Source organism: Eurypyga helias, unplaced genomic scaffold, assembly GCF_000690775.1.
Source record: "Eurypyga helias isolate BGI_N326 unplaced genomic scaffold, ASM69077v1 scaffold25993, whole genome shotgun sequence".
Classification (NCBI taxonomy): domain Eukaryota; kingdom Metazoa; phylum Chordata; class Aves; order Eurypygiformes; family Eurypygidae; genus Eurypyga; species Eurypyga helias.
The window spans coordinates 11723-28306 of NW_010242218.1; the positions used below are offsets into that span (position 1 = coordinate 11723).

General features: G+C 47.7%; 1 protein-coding gene across 1 annotated transcript; it reads right to left on the bottom strand.

Moving 5' to 3' along the window:
- Nucleotides 1-7996: 7996 nt before the first annotated feature.
- Nucleotides 7997-14810, bottom strand: RAP2C (RAP2C, member of RAS oncogene family; the record flags this gene model as incomplete). Its single annotated transcript, XM_010149021.1, has 2 exons — nt 7997-9730; nt 14491-14810. A coding segment is annotated over one exon (279 nt), but the record flags the coding sequence as incomplete, so codon positions are not given.
- Nucleotides 14811-16584: the final 1774 nt, after the last annotated feature.

Sequence of the window (16584 nt, forward strand, 5' to 3'; positions counted from 1 at the left end):
CAAGCAAGGTAAACGGGGACTCTTTCTGGGGCAGGAGTAAGGGGCAGCCAGAAGAAATGTGACCTGGGACACTGGGATTGTCGCTGAGAGCAGAGGAGATACACCACCTCAGCAGGTGAGACCTATTTTACCCCCACCCACCCTTCCTTCTTCTGGAGGTGACTCTGGGGCCAGCTGGAGCATCACACATGGGGGAGCACCAGCACAGGTAAACGGGGACTCTTTCTGGGGCAGGAGTAAGGGGCAGCCAGAAGAAATGTGACCTGGGACACTGGGATTGTCGCTGAGAGCAGAGGAGATACACCACCTCAGCAGGTGAGACCTATTTTACCCCCACCCACCCTTCCTTCTTCTGGAGGTGACTCTGGGGCCAGCTGGAGCATCACACATGGGGGAGCACCAGCACCCCAGGAGGGGGCAATCCTGGCTGCCAGCCCGAGTCAGTGCCGACCTCCAGCTGGGTGCGTATATCCTTGTCCACAGGGGCAAGGAACAACATTAAAACTGTGCAGGAAAGCATGGAAAAGGTGAAGGACGAGCACAGCGGTACAGGCAGGCAGGGTGGAGACCCTGAGCAGCAGCACCGGAGCACAGCAAGGTCTGAGCAGCAGCATGTCGGAGCGCATACTACTTCAGGGCTCTTTGCTCAGACCTTGGTTTTTAATACACCAGACGCCGCTACCACCATCCTGTATTACACCAGCTCTGCCAGGGAGGACGTCAGTCCGCTGAGTGCATCCAACCCCACATGAGCCTGGATGGTATTGCCTTGAACCAGGGTCTGTGACCCTGTGCTTTGTCATGCTCGTCTTCAAATTCCGCTAAGAGGAAAGGAAAAGCAGACAGATAGATAGTCATGGAACAGCCATCTGCCAGGGGATTTTAAACACCATGGACCTTGAGGCAAGAACCTGTACCCAGCTCACTGCTGAGGAGGAGAAGCGCTCGTCCTGTCTTCCACACCTGAAACATTTGCTATCGGCAGCCTTCAGAGACAGGGACTCACCGGGGTGGACTTTGGTCCTTGGTGGCCTCCCATACATTGACATTAGACCTCCTCTTCCTCAGCCAGAGCTGCTGGGAGAACATCCGCATTCACCTCCTGCACAGCCGCAGCCCGCGGGTTAAGAACTCCAAGGCACGGCACCAATACTGCAAAACAGGGAGTTTCTCTCCACAGTAGGGTACCTACAATGTTCATGCTGCTACACCAAAAGGATTTATTTTACTGAGCTGGGGTCCTGGCTTTCGTACTAGTTGATTTACCATTTTTTTAATGATATATCCCCCTAAAAAAGGCATTTTCAATAAAACAAGGCCTGAAAGAACTGATTTTGGCTCAAAAAGAGAAGATAGAGGGAACAACAATTGTCTCCCAAGACATGCAGGACCATTCCAAGAGGATGGATTGGCCGTGGTCCCAAGGTACAAAGAAGTTCATAGAATCAGAGAACGGTTGGGGTTGGAAGGTACCTTAAAGTCCATCCAGTTCCAACCCCCCTGCCATGGGCAGGGACACCTTCCACTAGACCAGGTTGCTCAAAGCCTCATCCAGCCTGGCCTTGAACACTTCCAGGGAGGGGGCACCCACAGCTTCTCTGGGCAACCTGTCCCAGTGCCTCCCCACCCTCTCCGGGAAGAACTTCTTCCTGATATCTAATCTAAACCTCCCCATTTTCAATTTAAACCCGTTGTTGGAAAAAAAAGTTGCTGGAAAAATTGCTGGGGAAAACAAAGAAATTGCAGGGAAGAGCTGAGGTAGATCCTAGGAAAGTCCTTTAAACTATGAGGTGGTAGAAATTGAGGAGCAGGCTGGAAAAGCGAGGGACGACTCCAACACACGGCTGTTAGGGATGATCCAGGCATAGGTCCAGACTTTACTGGAAGCCCTAGGACACCATGCTACCGAAGTCCTGAAGTACAGATTTAATTCCATTTCTCTTGTTTCCAGCCTGTGCAGAAGCACGTTTGATTTCCAGGGACAGAGCACAGCCCTGCTCCGAAGGCAGAGCCAGGACAAAGCTTTGCTTCCCAGCTCCCTCTCGTGGTGCTCGCGCCCAGCGACAAGCGCAGGTGACAATTCCCATTGCAGGGAGAAGCAACAACACCGTGCGTGGACGTGGATTGTTGACTTTCCCTCTCTTTTCAGATTTTATATGCTATGTAAAAGCTATTACCAGGCACTGAAGAAGGCGGTTTGCTGGAAGCAAACGCAAATGATAGCACAGGCTATACAAGAAACTAAAGGAGAGCGTGAGTCTGGCGTTACGCAGAACACATTCTCTCATTTTTAACAGGCCAGTTGCATCCTGTGGTTGGCACAGCGATAGAAAAAGCACTCCGTGATGTTTCATGCAAACAGATCACTCTGAAGACACGAGAAAGCCACTTGTACAGAAAGACTGTACGCAGCCAACGGAGTGCTGATGCCCCCGAAGACTCAGCCATCTCTTAGCATTGGGTCATTTCTGGGTGCATCTCCCTGCATCCGTGCAGTAGTACAAAGCACAGGACTTGCACACGCTGTCCTTAATTTCTTTCAGGCATAAACTCTTCCTGGTCCACCTGCACATCCCCACGCCAACGGGACAGAAGTATTGTAGGTTTACCTGTAGTCCGGCAGTCCTGCGATGAGGTCTCTGGATGCCCAGGCTCTCTGTCCTCAGGAATTCAAACCTATCGACCCTCTCCCTAAGGCTCTCCACGAGTCACGTGCAGATCTTTCTGAGATGGTGCCCCAAGGGAAAAACAATCACAGACCCCCTGTACCACAGCGCAGCAATCTGACTGACCAGTGGGCAGCGTCTTGCTCGTCTGCTCACGCAGCTCCAGCGACAGGGTTACGAGGCTAGAAGCAGCAGCAGCTCTTCAGAAGGGAATTAAAGTCCAGGATAGGGAATACCTTTGCTGAGCATCATCAGGAAGGATCCTATGGCCAAAGGCCAAGTCTGAGGAAGCTGCCGAGTTCAGTCCGCAATGCTGGGTGACAAGATTGAATCCTAGTGGAAAGGATAGAGTCCTAAGGAGCTATATTGCTTATTTTCATGACAGATGTGGTTTCCCTCTTGGCCCAAGACAAGCAGCTCTGGTTGAGTAAGCCTTGATTACATCTAGGCAAAGAAATGCATGTGTTTTCCAGGTGCCTCCAGGCCAATGGATCAGACCCATCTCAACATACGGATCTTGAGTTTTGTGAACATTTCCCTCACAGGTAGCCTCTCTTCCCCTACTCCCTTCTTTTAATCTTCCTCAAAAGACCATTATCACACTTCAGCCCTGCCAAGGGCCACTAAATTCCTGGTATATAGCTCAAAGCCGAGCTAAAGTTGTGTCAAAGCCATTCCTCATAGCAGACGGCGGAGGACAAGAGAGCAGCATCCATCTGTCGTGATCAAAGGTAATCCCCGCCTCATGGCCCCTCTTCCAGGGCCTTCTGGCAGGCAGCGGGAGCCGAGAGAGACGTGTTTCAAAGAACAGGGAACATTCCTACATCATGACTGGCCCAAGGTTTTGGGCTACATTCATAAAACCTGTCTAAATTATTAATTTGAGCCCAAATACGAAACAATCCGGCTGGCCTGAGATAGTGTGTGACAACGAAGAGCTGAGATGGCTAACAGGAAAGGAGCACAGCTGGACTCCAGAGTCCCCCTAACCACAGTCTGACCCTGGGCAGGCCCTGCAGCTAAAAATCTTTCTTCTAACCTCCTCAAAAATACAGCCGCTCACGAGACATCGGGCATCTGGCAAGTCTGCGCTAATTGCTGGAATATTGAATGGAAACCAGTGCCGGGATTAGTATCGTGACTGCGGTGACAGAGAGAGGGGCTGCAAGGGCCTTCAAGCGACCACACGTGGCAGCCCAACGCACGGAGGCAGGAACTACGCACGCTCCTCCCTCCAGCAGTGCTTACCCAACGCGGCCTTTGAAAATTCTCCTCCACCTCCACTGCCTGCAGCTCGCTCCAGCACTTCAGCCATGCTCCGTGGGAAGCTTGGTCTCCTTTCCAACATTAATCAGCTCTCCCGAAAATTCAGTTTGTTTCTCCTTGTTTTCCATCGCAGGCATGCTGTTGCTGATTACACAATCGCTATTAATTTTATTTTTAAGAAAAAGGGTCTAAAGTCTGTTACAGCAGTAGGATGCATCCCAAGCTGATGATTAGTCATCCTATCCGCCCGTTCCCAAAAGCACAAGTAGCCCTTAAGGAATGTCACCAACAGCAAATATATTTTCATTTTTCTGGGCTGACCAGGTAATTTAAATCTAATGTCAAGGCAGATCTTCTATGGACATAAAACTGGATGAAGTAGCCAGCCTAGGGGCAGGAAAAAAGAAAAGAAAATTCACTTGAAGAGCCAGAAATTTCCCAGAAATTGGATTATCTGTTTGGTTTACTGAGTTGCAGTCATTTATCAATTATACCGCTTAGTGGAAACATAAGAAATCTAAGCCTGAACCAGTTACGTTATAATATCACAAATGTGTGACAGATACTAATGCTTTTCATAAATCTGAGGAATTTTTGACTTTGGGTTTTAGGTTCTACCCCACCCACTTAATTTACACGTGAGAAGTCCAAGTTCAGACTCTACAATGCTGGTGCATCTGCTTCCAGATAAGCCCAAGCACCTCCCCATTTTCAAGAGTCTTCCGCATTATGCCCCCGGGAGAGAAGTGCTACGATTACCATTTTTCTTCCGAGGCAAGAACAATTGAGGTCACCCAGTAACCGGCGGCGTCTCGCAGTCTCACATCCCACGACAGCCTAATCACTGGAAATGCCATTTGGAGGAAGTAAGTCGTTGTTAGAAAGCTCGGCACGCTCAGATGGAGCCAACCAAGGAGCACGGACACATCGACAAAACAAACACAGCGGGCAAAGGCTGCCCATCAGTGAGTATTTTCATGGAATCATAGAATCACAGAATGGTGTAGGTTGGAAGGGACCGTAAAGATCACCCAGTTCCAACCCCCCTGCCATGGGCAGGGACACCTTCCACTAGACCAGGTTGCTCAAAGCCTCATCCAGCCTGGCCTTGGACACTTCCAGGGATGGGGCATCCACAGCTTCTCTGGGCAACCTGTCCCAGTGCTTCCCCGCCCTCTCCAGGAAGAACTTCTTCCTGATATCCAATCTAAACCCCCTCCCTTTCAATTTAAACCCGTTACCCCTTGTCCTGTCACTACAGGCGCTTGTAAAAAGTCCCCCCCAGCTTCCTTGTAGCCCCTTCAGGCACTGGAAGGTGCTATAAGGTCTCCCTGGAGCCTTCCCTTCTCCAGGCTGAAAAAGCCCAATTCTTGCAGCCTTTTGCGGGTTCCTGCAACACGAGAGACATTTCCCCATCAATTATCACTCCCAACGTTTTGGAAGGACTCGAAGAGACCCTCAGCTTTGGGAGAGAGCACCGGAAGCGAATTGATTCCAGACGAAATACACCGTTCCCGTGAAGAACAACACATTTCATCCCCTGCCATCTCGTCACCGACACGTAGCGCTGCTGCCAGCCAAGCTATCCGAAGCTCAAGGCTGCCCTCAGCAGAACCAACAAACCGCTGCAGGCAGGGTTTGACCCTTGGATGGAGCGAGGCACCTGCCCATCTTCAGCTCCAAGTCCCTCTGCTCCTCGCAGGCGTTTTGACCAGGCAGAGATAAAAGCAGCCGCGCTATTTCACTTTCAGAGCACAGGGCCACCTCGGCTCTTGCCAGAGCTTGCCCGCAGCCGCACACGCGCTTCCTCCGGCTGCCGAGCAGGCGCGCGGTGACTCACCAGACCCGACCGCCCACCAGCAAACCAAGCTCGCAGCACCGCCGCCTCTTCAGCAGAGAGAACCTAAACAGGTCAACGTGTATTGTTTTAGAGCCCGTATCTCATTTTAATTAAGACTAGACACTTCCACCTACTTTCAAGCTGTAATTACGGCCGTGCCTAGTCGGGCAGTTAACAGCGTACAGCTCGACGCGAGGTGCGGCCGGCGGTTCACCCTCCACCCACGCGGGGCACCTCGCGGCTCCCTCCGAGGGCTGTCCCCGCTGAGGGTTCATCCTCAGGCTGCAAGGCCCAGCGTGGCCCTCGTTAGCAACTCATTGACGTGTCACCTGTGCTACCAGTCCTCTGGTCCCTGCTGCGGGTATCTCCTGCTCTCCGAACGCACCGGGGGGGGACGTAGCCGTCCTCTGGCTGCACAGGGGAAGCAGGACACCGGGGAGCTTCCTGCACGGCCCCTACAGTTTTAAAGCAGGAACTGCTAAACCAGAGAAAAAGCTGCCTGCGACACCCCACGACACAACCCCGAGAACAGCCGGCCCAGCTCCAAAGCAACGCAACGCTCTCGCACCTACTTTACGACAGACGCTACTCAACCATCTGTAGAGTAGCCAAGTTCACTCTCAACACTACGACTTTTGCAAGATAACGGCCTTAAACACAAAGCTTACGTGCTTCCTTGAACCCCTCAACCCAGACTGCCCTGTACCGCGCCTTTGTGACAAACCAGCGGTGCCACGTCGCAGGACGCCCCGGCTGTACGTGCATCGCCCCCCAGCCCCCGAGGGGGAAGGGGAAGCAGCTTGGTTGCATTGAGCACTATGAAGAATCATCAATATTATTGCTCAATTCAATTGAATATTATTGCTCAGGTGGTTACAGGACGCAGACTTTCATCCAAGATCACTTTGGAGCTTGCCCTTCTTTGCCAGTTTCCTCCGAGGTGGAAACTCCTCCTCCGTCTCGGCGAAGGAAGCGTGAACAGGGAGAAGCAGCACAGAAACCCACCTTCAAGACAAGGCTGATGTCAGCTGAGCGGTGTGAGGTGGTTCCACCTGTCAGCACATGGCTGAGGACTGAAGGTACAAAGGAAGGAAGTTTAAAAATCACATTTTACACTGACACGTGGCTTGAGTAACCAATGCAATAGTAAAGGTCGGTGTACCGGGACTGGGCCCCCCAGCTCAGAGGAGCCTGGGCTGCTCCTTGCTCCCCCTCCTCTCCGTTCGGAGCGCTCCCAGTCGGGGTGCTACACCCAGCCCAGGAGGGCTGGGCATGCTCTTCCAGCCAGAAGGAGTCATTCATGACCGTTCACGTGTGGTTACTACGTACAACCAGTGCCTAAAAACACCCAGAAAAACCAAACCCAGCGGCTTGTCGGATCAGCTCACTCTGGAAGAGCAAATCGAACACAGAGCAGTCACCCCAGTTTGGTAATACAGGTATCTATTTTATTAAAAAAGTTACAAACAGGTGGACTGTAGGGTTGTCTTACAAAATGACAAGAATGGATTCTACTGGAAAAAAACTTTTTACAAAGCATTATAGGTAATTGTTCCGTTTTTGCACTTGTTATTCCAGATTTCGCCTATCACTGATAAAGATACAGTACATTAGATACGTGACGTCAGGTTACGTTTCTGTTTGCAGAGCCCTACTGCAGTGATTTGAACAACTCCTAAACAGATGCCATAGGAAAGACAATACATACTGCTTTTATTATTAGCCTCTTACTCTAATAAGCAACTTCACATGCAAACTATCAAGGAAGCCTAAAATAACTTTTGGTCCCTTTTTCCCCCCAAAGTGTGCTGAAGAAACCATCTCTCGTTTTCCCACTCCTGTCACTCTAAGCTAGTTCAAGTTTTTAAAGGTTTTTTTTCTCTTTTTTTTTTTCTTTTTTTCCTTTTTTTTTTTTTCTCACGCTGAGGTCGATGAAAACCAACACTGGTTGAATAACTACCCACCGGAATGAACCACTCATTCATACTAACCAACTTCTTCCCCCCTTAGACAAAGGAAAACCAAGATCTTCATTAATTACTCTTATTTTTCCTATTACTTCCTTACAACCTACAAAAAAGGATCAACAACCACCACTTAAAAAAAAAAAATCTACTTTGAATACAAGGTTTGGTTTGATTCTGATATTAAAGTGCAAACCTAAGTATTAGCCTCAGCCTGTTTATAAAGTTTGTACAAACAGGGGGGGGAAAAAAAAATTTCAAGTAACCCCACAGGAAAAAAAAAAAAAAAAATCAGGTGTTTCAATACCCAAGCAGAAAACCTGGTGTCCTCTTCTTTTCAGGATTCAAATTCAACACTCAGAATCTTTATTTCTACTCACACTGTCAAGCCAGCCTGCAGTATTACCAATAAAACACGTTCATGTTGAGCTACTGTACCGGTGATCGTTTATTGGTGTAAATGCCATCATCCACAATACAATTCATGAGTTTTAAACTGCTTCACCTCATGTATATCCATCACTGCTTTTACTGGAGCTTTTCTCAAAGTTATTTAGCTATTACAGGGAAAAAAAAAATGTACATTTTCTAGAAGCATGTTCAAATGACTAAAGCTGGGCTCCTAAAAACCTAGAACTTTGGTGCAGTAGGTGAGCTGCAGTTATTAAAATTTCTGCAAAAAAAAGAATTACACGTTTTAAACCACTGCTAGAAAAAGCTCTCATGTATGCAACATGTTAACAAAACTGAACAAAACCGTTTCATCTGTTCTTTGTACATTTTCATTCTGCTCTTTATACCTGTGTTATTGTTAAAATTTTCAAGTATTCAGAGAAAATGTTGATCAGGTAAACAATAAGGAAGGCAATGGCTGTTTAAAGCACACTCGCAGTTAGTATCACTGCAACCTGGTGCTTTTCCCCTTGTTACACCAACTTGTCTCTAATATTAACCTTGTTTCTTGGGAAAAACAAACAACAACAAAAAAATCTAAGAAGCAAATTTGTGACAGTGCAAGAAAAACTTTAACAAATATTGCTTTAAAATATTATTCAGAAAGACAAATATTAGGAACTATAAAATGTAAAGTGATCTTATTTGCATTAGATTTACATGTGCAGAGGTCTACTAGATGTCTCGGTGTGCCAGGCAAAGCTGAGCTGACGGACTAGGCAAACAGCCCACTTCCAAGGATACATTATCCCTTTTCAAAGGCATAAAGAAGCTACTTGTAAACAAGCAAGTTCAGAAACTCGGCAGAAGGAAAAGCATGCTGCCATTTGTCAACGCTACAACTGTAATTTTTGATTAAGTGAGTTTAAGAAACCCATGATTGCAAGAAAAGAAACATCAGCTGGAGACTTTACATCCCATTCCGAGCAATCCCTACTGTCAAGTCGGAGCAGTGACAGACACGGTATCACAGCTGTGCTTGCCAAGAAAAGGGATACTACATCCATACAACAGAGGTGCCTTCGGTATCTTTTCATGACACTGTCACACGTAAACAAAGAGTCTCACAGAATGACCAGCTACACTGTAGGAGAAAACGCTGCAAATAGGAAGAAGCACTGATGCGAGGTAATATACAGAAGTAACCATTTGTTTAAGGCTCAATTTATTCTCCATTAAAACTCTCTTCTTTTAAAAGGCATTGAGTAGGTAATACTGAGTTTAAGTATTTAATAAATACAAGTTCAGAAATTGATTAAAGAAATCAATTAAAATATTAAAAATGAACTCTTGCATATTAGCCATTATATGAACTTAGAAAGCTATAAAAGGACTGATAGATAAAGAACAGATCTTTAAACTTATGGTAAACATGCTAAGCATTCCGACTAAGGTGTGTGGGTCCTGGAGGCCACCGACCTTACGCACTTCGATGTATGGCAATGTGCTGTAATAGAGACAGGTTTACCAAGGCTCAGCTCTGCAACCTGGGCTGAAAGTTCTCCAAAGCAGCATCTGTGCAAGTTTCCTCTGAGTTTTATCTGCAATTTAAAACAAAACAACTCATGAAAGCCACATTCAATACACGTGCAAAGCCAGTTTTCCACGGCGAGCTCCAAAGCACTGCTTTACACAGCCACGTTCTTCAAGTTCCCCTCTAATTCCAGTAGCAGAAGAGGCATGCAGGTAGCAACCCACTGCTCTGAACTGTGCAGGCTGCCCCTGCGGGCTACTAACTTGCTTCTGAGGATGTGAAAGCGCCAGGAAATTTAAGTTCTCCTGCACACACACTAGGCTCTGCAGCAGTGGTGAGGAGGCGCTGCGCCACCCAGTAACGTGAAGCAACAGCATTTTGCACAAGTTCTGGGAACAGGTAGATGAGCCAACGAACTCAGTTTTGACAGCTGAGTTCTCAGCACTCAGCTCCTCTCGGTTACTAAAAACACCCCTTAGATTCACCAGCCTCAACCCCAGCAGGGACAGAACTGTGCGCTGCTGCTCTCAGTCGAGCACACAAATGTAAACAGCATTACCAATGTGACTGATACATCCTTGGATTTCTGACCACTTGCTGGCACTTTGTAAGATTTATCTGCAGAGGTACCCTAAAAGCCTCAGTTAAAGCTTAGTCTGTCCTTCACATGCACGTGCATGCGCTTCACTGAAGCTTGATCCTTGGTTTTCACGAGTCTTCTGGAAGTCACTTCTTCACAGGAGTCAGGACCTTAACGTTTCATGCTGTAACCTTTCTTTTCAGCTGCTGATTTGCCCTCAAGAGTTAGTCACCAGAGTGCTCTGACACAGCTGGGGTTCCCCTTCTTGCCCAACAACTGCTCACTCCCAAAACCCAGGAGCAGTGCTCCTGTACTGACAGGAGCAGCCCGGTTTTGCCTGCTTGCCTGTTTGTTTCCCAGCTAACAGTCTGGTGAATGTGTGTCTCCCCCACTCTGTTGCTGGTCCATGAGTTTTAGGTGGGGAGGGTCCCTGTACTGTCCAAACAGAAAAAAAACCCCACACTTTGCTTTTAATGGGGATGGATTAGACCTGCTTAATAGGTGTTTTATCTTTGATTACAGCACAGAAGAGCAAACCATTTACAGTGCAGCTCCTCAAGCTACAAGAGTTAGATCCATCCCAAAACTTCACCTAAATCCAGCATCCGGTGCTGTGGCCAGCAAAGAATTGCTAGGGATAGTAAAAACAGAGGAAAACAAAGATGTTTTCTTCTTCTGCATGCTCTTACAGCATCACTGAAATTATACGGAGGCCAGGGACATCCCAATTCAGATCTGTCGTCATCTTTCCATTTAACTCGTGCCTCGTTACTGCAATTAGCACCATATAGCACTTATCTGGCTTCGCTTGCCCCCAGAATATCCATACCGCTCTATTCTCTTCTGCGAGCACACAGGAGAGAGGGGGATGTTAGACAGTTTGGTGGGATAAATTTGTATGTGCTGCACAGCCACACAGACCAGAAGGCAGTATTCATTCAGTTTTTATCCCTAGAGCAGAGTACTTCTTCAGTGCTTGCTAGTATCAGTTACTCACGAATGGAGGGGGCAGAAATCAGCAGCAATCTTTCACCCCAATATTAAAAAGTTCCCAAACTGATTAGTTTCTCTACAGAACACTTTTAAGGCACCAGCACCATCGCTGGTGCCGTATGTTAAAGAAGATTTAAAATACTGTCATACTGAAAATTCAAGAGAAAAACTAGATCAAGCAAGGAGCAGAGAGCAGCTACTGGAAATCCCACATCTCTGAATGCAGTCATGAAATGACAGACGACCACTGCAGAAGCAGGAAAGGGGAGGGGGAGGGAAACAGGATGCAAGAACAACACACATTTTTAAAAGGAACTATGGGTTATCCTGATGATGTAGTTTTGTTCCATCCTTCACTTCACCCAAGGCCGCTGACCGGAGCAGTAACTCAAGCAAGCGTTACTCAAAAATGTCATGAAAGAACCTACACAATGTCATATTTGACAGACAGGTTGAGGTATCAGCACCAAAGAGGTATCGGCACCTGGTAGTTAAAACTGACACTGAAACAGCGGAAGATAAAACCACCATATACTCCCCCCCACACCCTCTCATTGGTTTCTCCATCAGAGCTAGAGAGACACGAATTGTTCCTATGTACTTCATCCTGAACTGATCCAGGCCTAAGACTCCTCCTGGACACAGGTCACCGAACTCTGAGATGATGAGGATTATGCTAGGACAGAGACGGAGTTCAAGCCCACTTGGACTTGCCAGGTTTTCTGAGAGTTGGCTCCACTTCCCCAGTTTCACTTTACCTAGGAGGGTCACTGCCAAAGCTGATGGCAGAGAAGCAGCACCTGTTCCTGGGTCACCCATAAGCCAAGGATTACAGAGCTGATGACAGAGATCACAAGACACCATCAGCAGCTCACCTACACTGGAGCACATCAGACAGAAATCAGCAGGCAGCAAAGGCTTATCATGAAGTTAATGAGATCCTACACCTACTCGAAGAATAAGGGGAGAGTGGGAGCCAGGAAGAAGAAACTATCCCAAAAGTGTGAGGCTGGAATGAAAGATAGGGAGTGTGAAGCCTGTGAAGAGCCAGGATGAGTAGTCTAAGTTCCAGACTGAAGAGCAAGCTGCTTAGGAAGGAAAGACTTGGTTGGCACAGGATTACACCGTGCAGAAGCAGCACCCCCCAGAAGCAAGGAAGACTGCTAGACTTAAGAGCCAGGCAGAATGAAGGAGAGGAAAACGGGATTACAGGGATCCTCTACTGCATGAGATCAAAGACAGAAGAATACAGATGTTTCTTCTGAAGCAATAGCATGCTTTGCTCTGGAAACTCACCAAATCCAGGCATGTTAGCATCCAAAGGAGTAACATCTGGCCTCCCCCACACCTCAGTTCCACCTTTCAGATGAAACCCTGTATTTAACGCTAAATCCAGAGCCAGCCAGGTTACAAAGAAGTCTCCCTTAGAAGCAGCCAACTCTGAAGCACACATTTCATGGATAAAGGGGGTGATTTGTCAGAGCTGACGGCAGCGATGCGCACGAGATGAACCCCCGGTAAGCCAGGACATTGCTGTAACCCTTGGCGTGACACAAAGTCCAGATCATCTTACCTGTGAGGCTGCCTCCGAACTTGCTGAAACTTTGCATCACTACAAGTGGCACAAGATGCTAACCCTGTAAGCACTTTGTTAAAAACCCCAGCAACTCCTTTGATTTACTCCTTCCTGTAACACTACAAGGGCTCTGCAAGGGTTAGGGACTAGCGCACAAGGAAAGACTTATTTGCCTTTTTCTCCGCTCCAATACAAGCAGTTTGCTCACCTCCCAGGAAGCAAACCTTGAGCTTACACACAGCTCCTACACGGTGACAGCAACCTGCCCTTATTTCACAGAATTGGAGATAAAAACATCACGCATTATCTTTAGTATGACAGTGCTAAGGTCACGAGTAGCTGAAATTTTACTTTCACAAAGCACTTGATAACAATCTCAAAGACACGCTTTGAGACTTCACTCTCTGACCTTGCACTCAAGATTAAAGAGGGTAGAGAGTCCAAAGCTTACAGTAAATAACCTATTTCCCCTCTTGTCACTCAGACACAAAAAGCTCCTCTGACTCAAGCAAGAGTTGCTACCTTGGCAGCCAGGGCCTCAGCCGCAATCAGTGCAGCTGCCAAGAGGGGCAGTTCCTTCCCCTGGATTTTCAAATCCTTCCTCATCCCTGCACCTCGATCCCAATGGAGTTGCTTGCCAAGACAGGTCCAACGGAAAACTGAAGGTCTGACAGACCCGCTGGCTGCACACAGAGCATACCAGGGATGAAGATGCCACCTTTTCAGTAACACGGATGAAAGCCCACGGTGACACTAGACCTGCAAGGGCTATGAGGGAAGCCAAGAGCGGGGGGGAGCCCAGAACCACCCCGCAGGGCTGCTGCTTGCAGGGACGGAGCAGATCCATTTACACCAGCCGGTGAAAGCGGTACTGAAAAAGACCACCGCACGTGTGAAGGGCCGCGAGCAGCTATCCTACGGGAAAACTTAATAATCAAGGCAATACCCAAGAGAGGGGAAGCTCCGCAGAGGCCCCTCTGAGCACTGCGCTCCTGCCACACCTCTTATGAGTCACAGGGATAGAAAGAGTCGTGCATTGGGAAGCCATTTTCCAGTGTCTGCTCTGGAGATTTTAGATGAAGAGCACTTTGCAGGCATCCTTGACTAGCACACATGGGCTTCCAGCCACTCCTCACAACTCGGGGTGGATCTCCTTTTAACTTACTCTGCTGGGAAGGCAGAAGTGTACTCTAAGGGCATTCAGCTTCTGTAGCATGGAATTTTTATTTGAAGGAGCTCAAAGTCTTCTCAGCAAAACTGGAGAAATTTGGTCACAATAATCCCGCTGAACTCCAAGATAACTCCTGTTACTTGACAATAACTCAGGTGCCAACTACAACGAGCAACGAAACCCGCTGCAACGTCACCAAGTGTTATTAGGGGTAACGTGACGTCAAAGACGGCACTGACACGACACAGGTGCAGATGAGATCACGTAACGTGTCTCAGTGTAAAATTACCACAAGCAAACGCCACATGCCCCGACTAACTCCACAGAAGCAACGCAAGAAGTCCACTTGACTTACGTAACCAGGCGCAAGCGAACGCACAGGTCGCCATCTCTTTCGGAGGAAGGCTACCTCCGGCTTACACCACTTCATTTCAGACTGCCCATCACGCTTCATCTGCTTAAACGGCATGCGTATGCACCTCGATTAGTTATGACTGTTCCACCAACCTGCTCTGTATGGCCATGATTGAGGTTTTTCTTAATTTCTCTCACTGGACGATGCAAGTTGTACAACACTGATCTTGTTTTTCAGGCAGGGAGGCATAGTTCATTTGCCTGACGATCTCAGCAAACAGTTCATCCACCATTGTTTTGCTCTTGGCTGACGTCTCCATGAAGGGACAGCCCCACTCCTGAGCCAGGGCTCTGCCTTCTGCAGATAAGACCTCCCTCTCCGACTCCAGATCCACTTTATTCCCCACCAGGATCAGAGGAACTTTCTCGTATCTCTTCACGCGGACAATCTGGTCCCTCATCGGCTTGATGTCCTGATCAAACAATCCAACTGGTTAGTAGGCATAAGCAATCACATGAAATTGCTATATAACCACAACAGAAGCACATTTTAATAACCCTCACGTGCAACTGAACATTCAAAATACATCAGAAGCCTCCTTAAATTCGTGTGGATCTAGAACTCTGACGGAGTTCACTACCCATCCGGAATAAAAGCAGGGTTTGATTTTGTATAAACGCATACACGTTTTAGAAAACGTGCTTATACACAAGCAGAAAGAGGCTGCTGCACTCAGGAGAGACTCTGAGATTTTCGGTTCAGCCGGAGGAAGCCGCAGTATAGCTGCTTTGAAAGCTGATTTCACATTTCTGAAAAAAAAAAAATTGTCTCAAGTCTAGCGACCTGTAGCATGAGCAGTCGCATGCCATCACGCAATCGTGTAGGAAGCTTGTGTTCAGTTTACAGCTCCAGAAAGCTAATGATTTAAATAAAGCCTTCTCACTTCTGAAACGCTGAGAATAATTCACTGTGAACATATTTAATCACACATAAGTGAATTAGACGCTGTGAAGAGATTTTATTACTCAGCGATGCATTTATTCAAGTCTGAGCTTTTACACTTGAAAGTCTGAGTCAGCCTCCTCTGCCCCCCCGCGTGTTTTAAGTTACTATCAGTGCTACCAAGTCCTACAAATTCTTGCATATTTCCCAGACAAAGCAACGTAAGCGTTTGAAGTCACCACCGCGTAGAAGAACTGCAAAGCGCAGTTTACACCTACAGGCTTCCGAGTAAACATACTATAGGCAGACAAGATTAATTAAATATTAACAGGGTGGATTATCAACTGTGTGTCTGCCCATTCCTCAAATAATGGGGACTGCTGGTCCCCAAAACAAGCAAAAACGAGGGGGGAAGCATCCTAAATTCACTGCTGTTGTTTTCCAGGGAAAGTATGCCTTCAGCTTGTAGTCAGGATATGGCGAGGCCTCTGCTAAGATAAAGTTTAGCCTTCAGCAGAAGCAAACATTCTGCTTCAGTGGGGGTGTGCAAGGTTTTGCCAAGCGGCTGGAACACACCCAACTCGGCAACCGAAGCCAACGCAGTAGTTGCAAATCCCTGCGCTGCATGCAGTGCTTCTAAATCCACTTATTCCCCATAAATGAAACCTCATTTCTAGAGCCAGCTTAGACCAGTCACTTGCTGAGACATTGCAAATTTTTTTGAGAGTTTTAATAGTAGAAATTAAATCCAGACCCACGAATTATCCCATATGTCTTGCTTCTCCTCTCCCATGTACCACCTACACTGTGAAAGCATCAAGCTTACACTGGACAGGAGTATATTTGGGGGGTGGGGGGGTGGAAAATAGCAGCTTGCCTAACAAGTCACAACTGCAGAACACTAAGACTCTTTTCAAGACCCACTGAAGAAAAAGGCCTTTTAAGAAGGAAGGGAAAAAAAAGGGAAGTCTCTATTTTAATATCGAGTGATTTCTTCATAAAAGGGGATTGCCAAAAGATTTCTGTTGGGGAAGTGGGAGCAGGTCATTGTTCTCCAACACTGCGTGGGATTTAACAATGGTGGCAGCCCGATAAGTACCTGCAAAGCAAGCAGTTTTCCATCAGGAAGCAGGGCTGGTTAACACACTTGCAAGCGGGCCATTTTCACTTTTGCCCCTTCGGGGATAAAGCGCTTACACGCACACACGGGTAAACCTAAAACTTCCTCCTCGGCTCAGCGCCTTCCCCAGGGCCGGAGAGCTGCGGCCGAAAGGGGGGGCGCCGGGGCCAGCCACCTCCCCGCC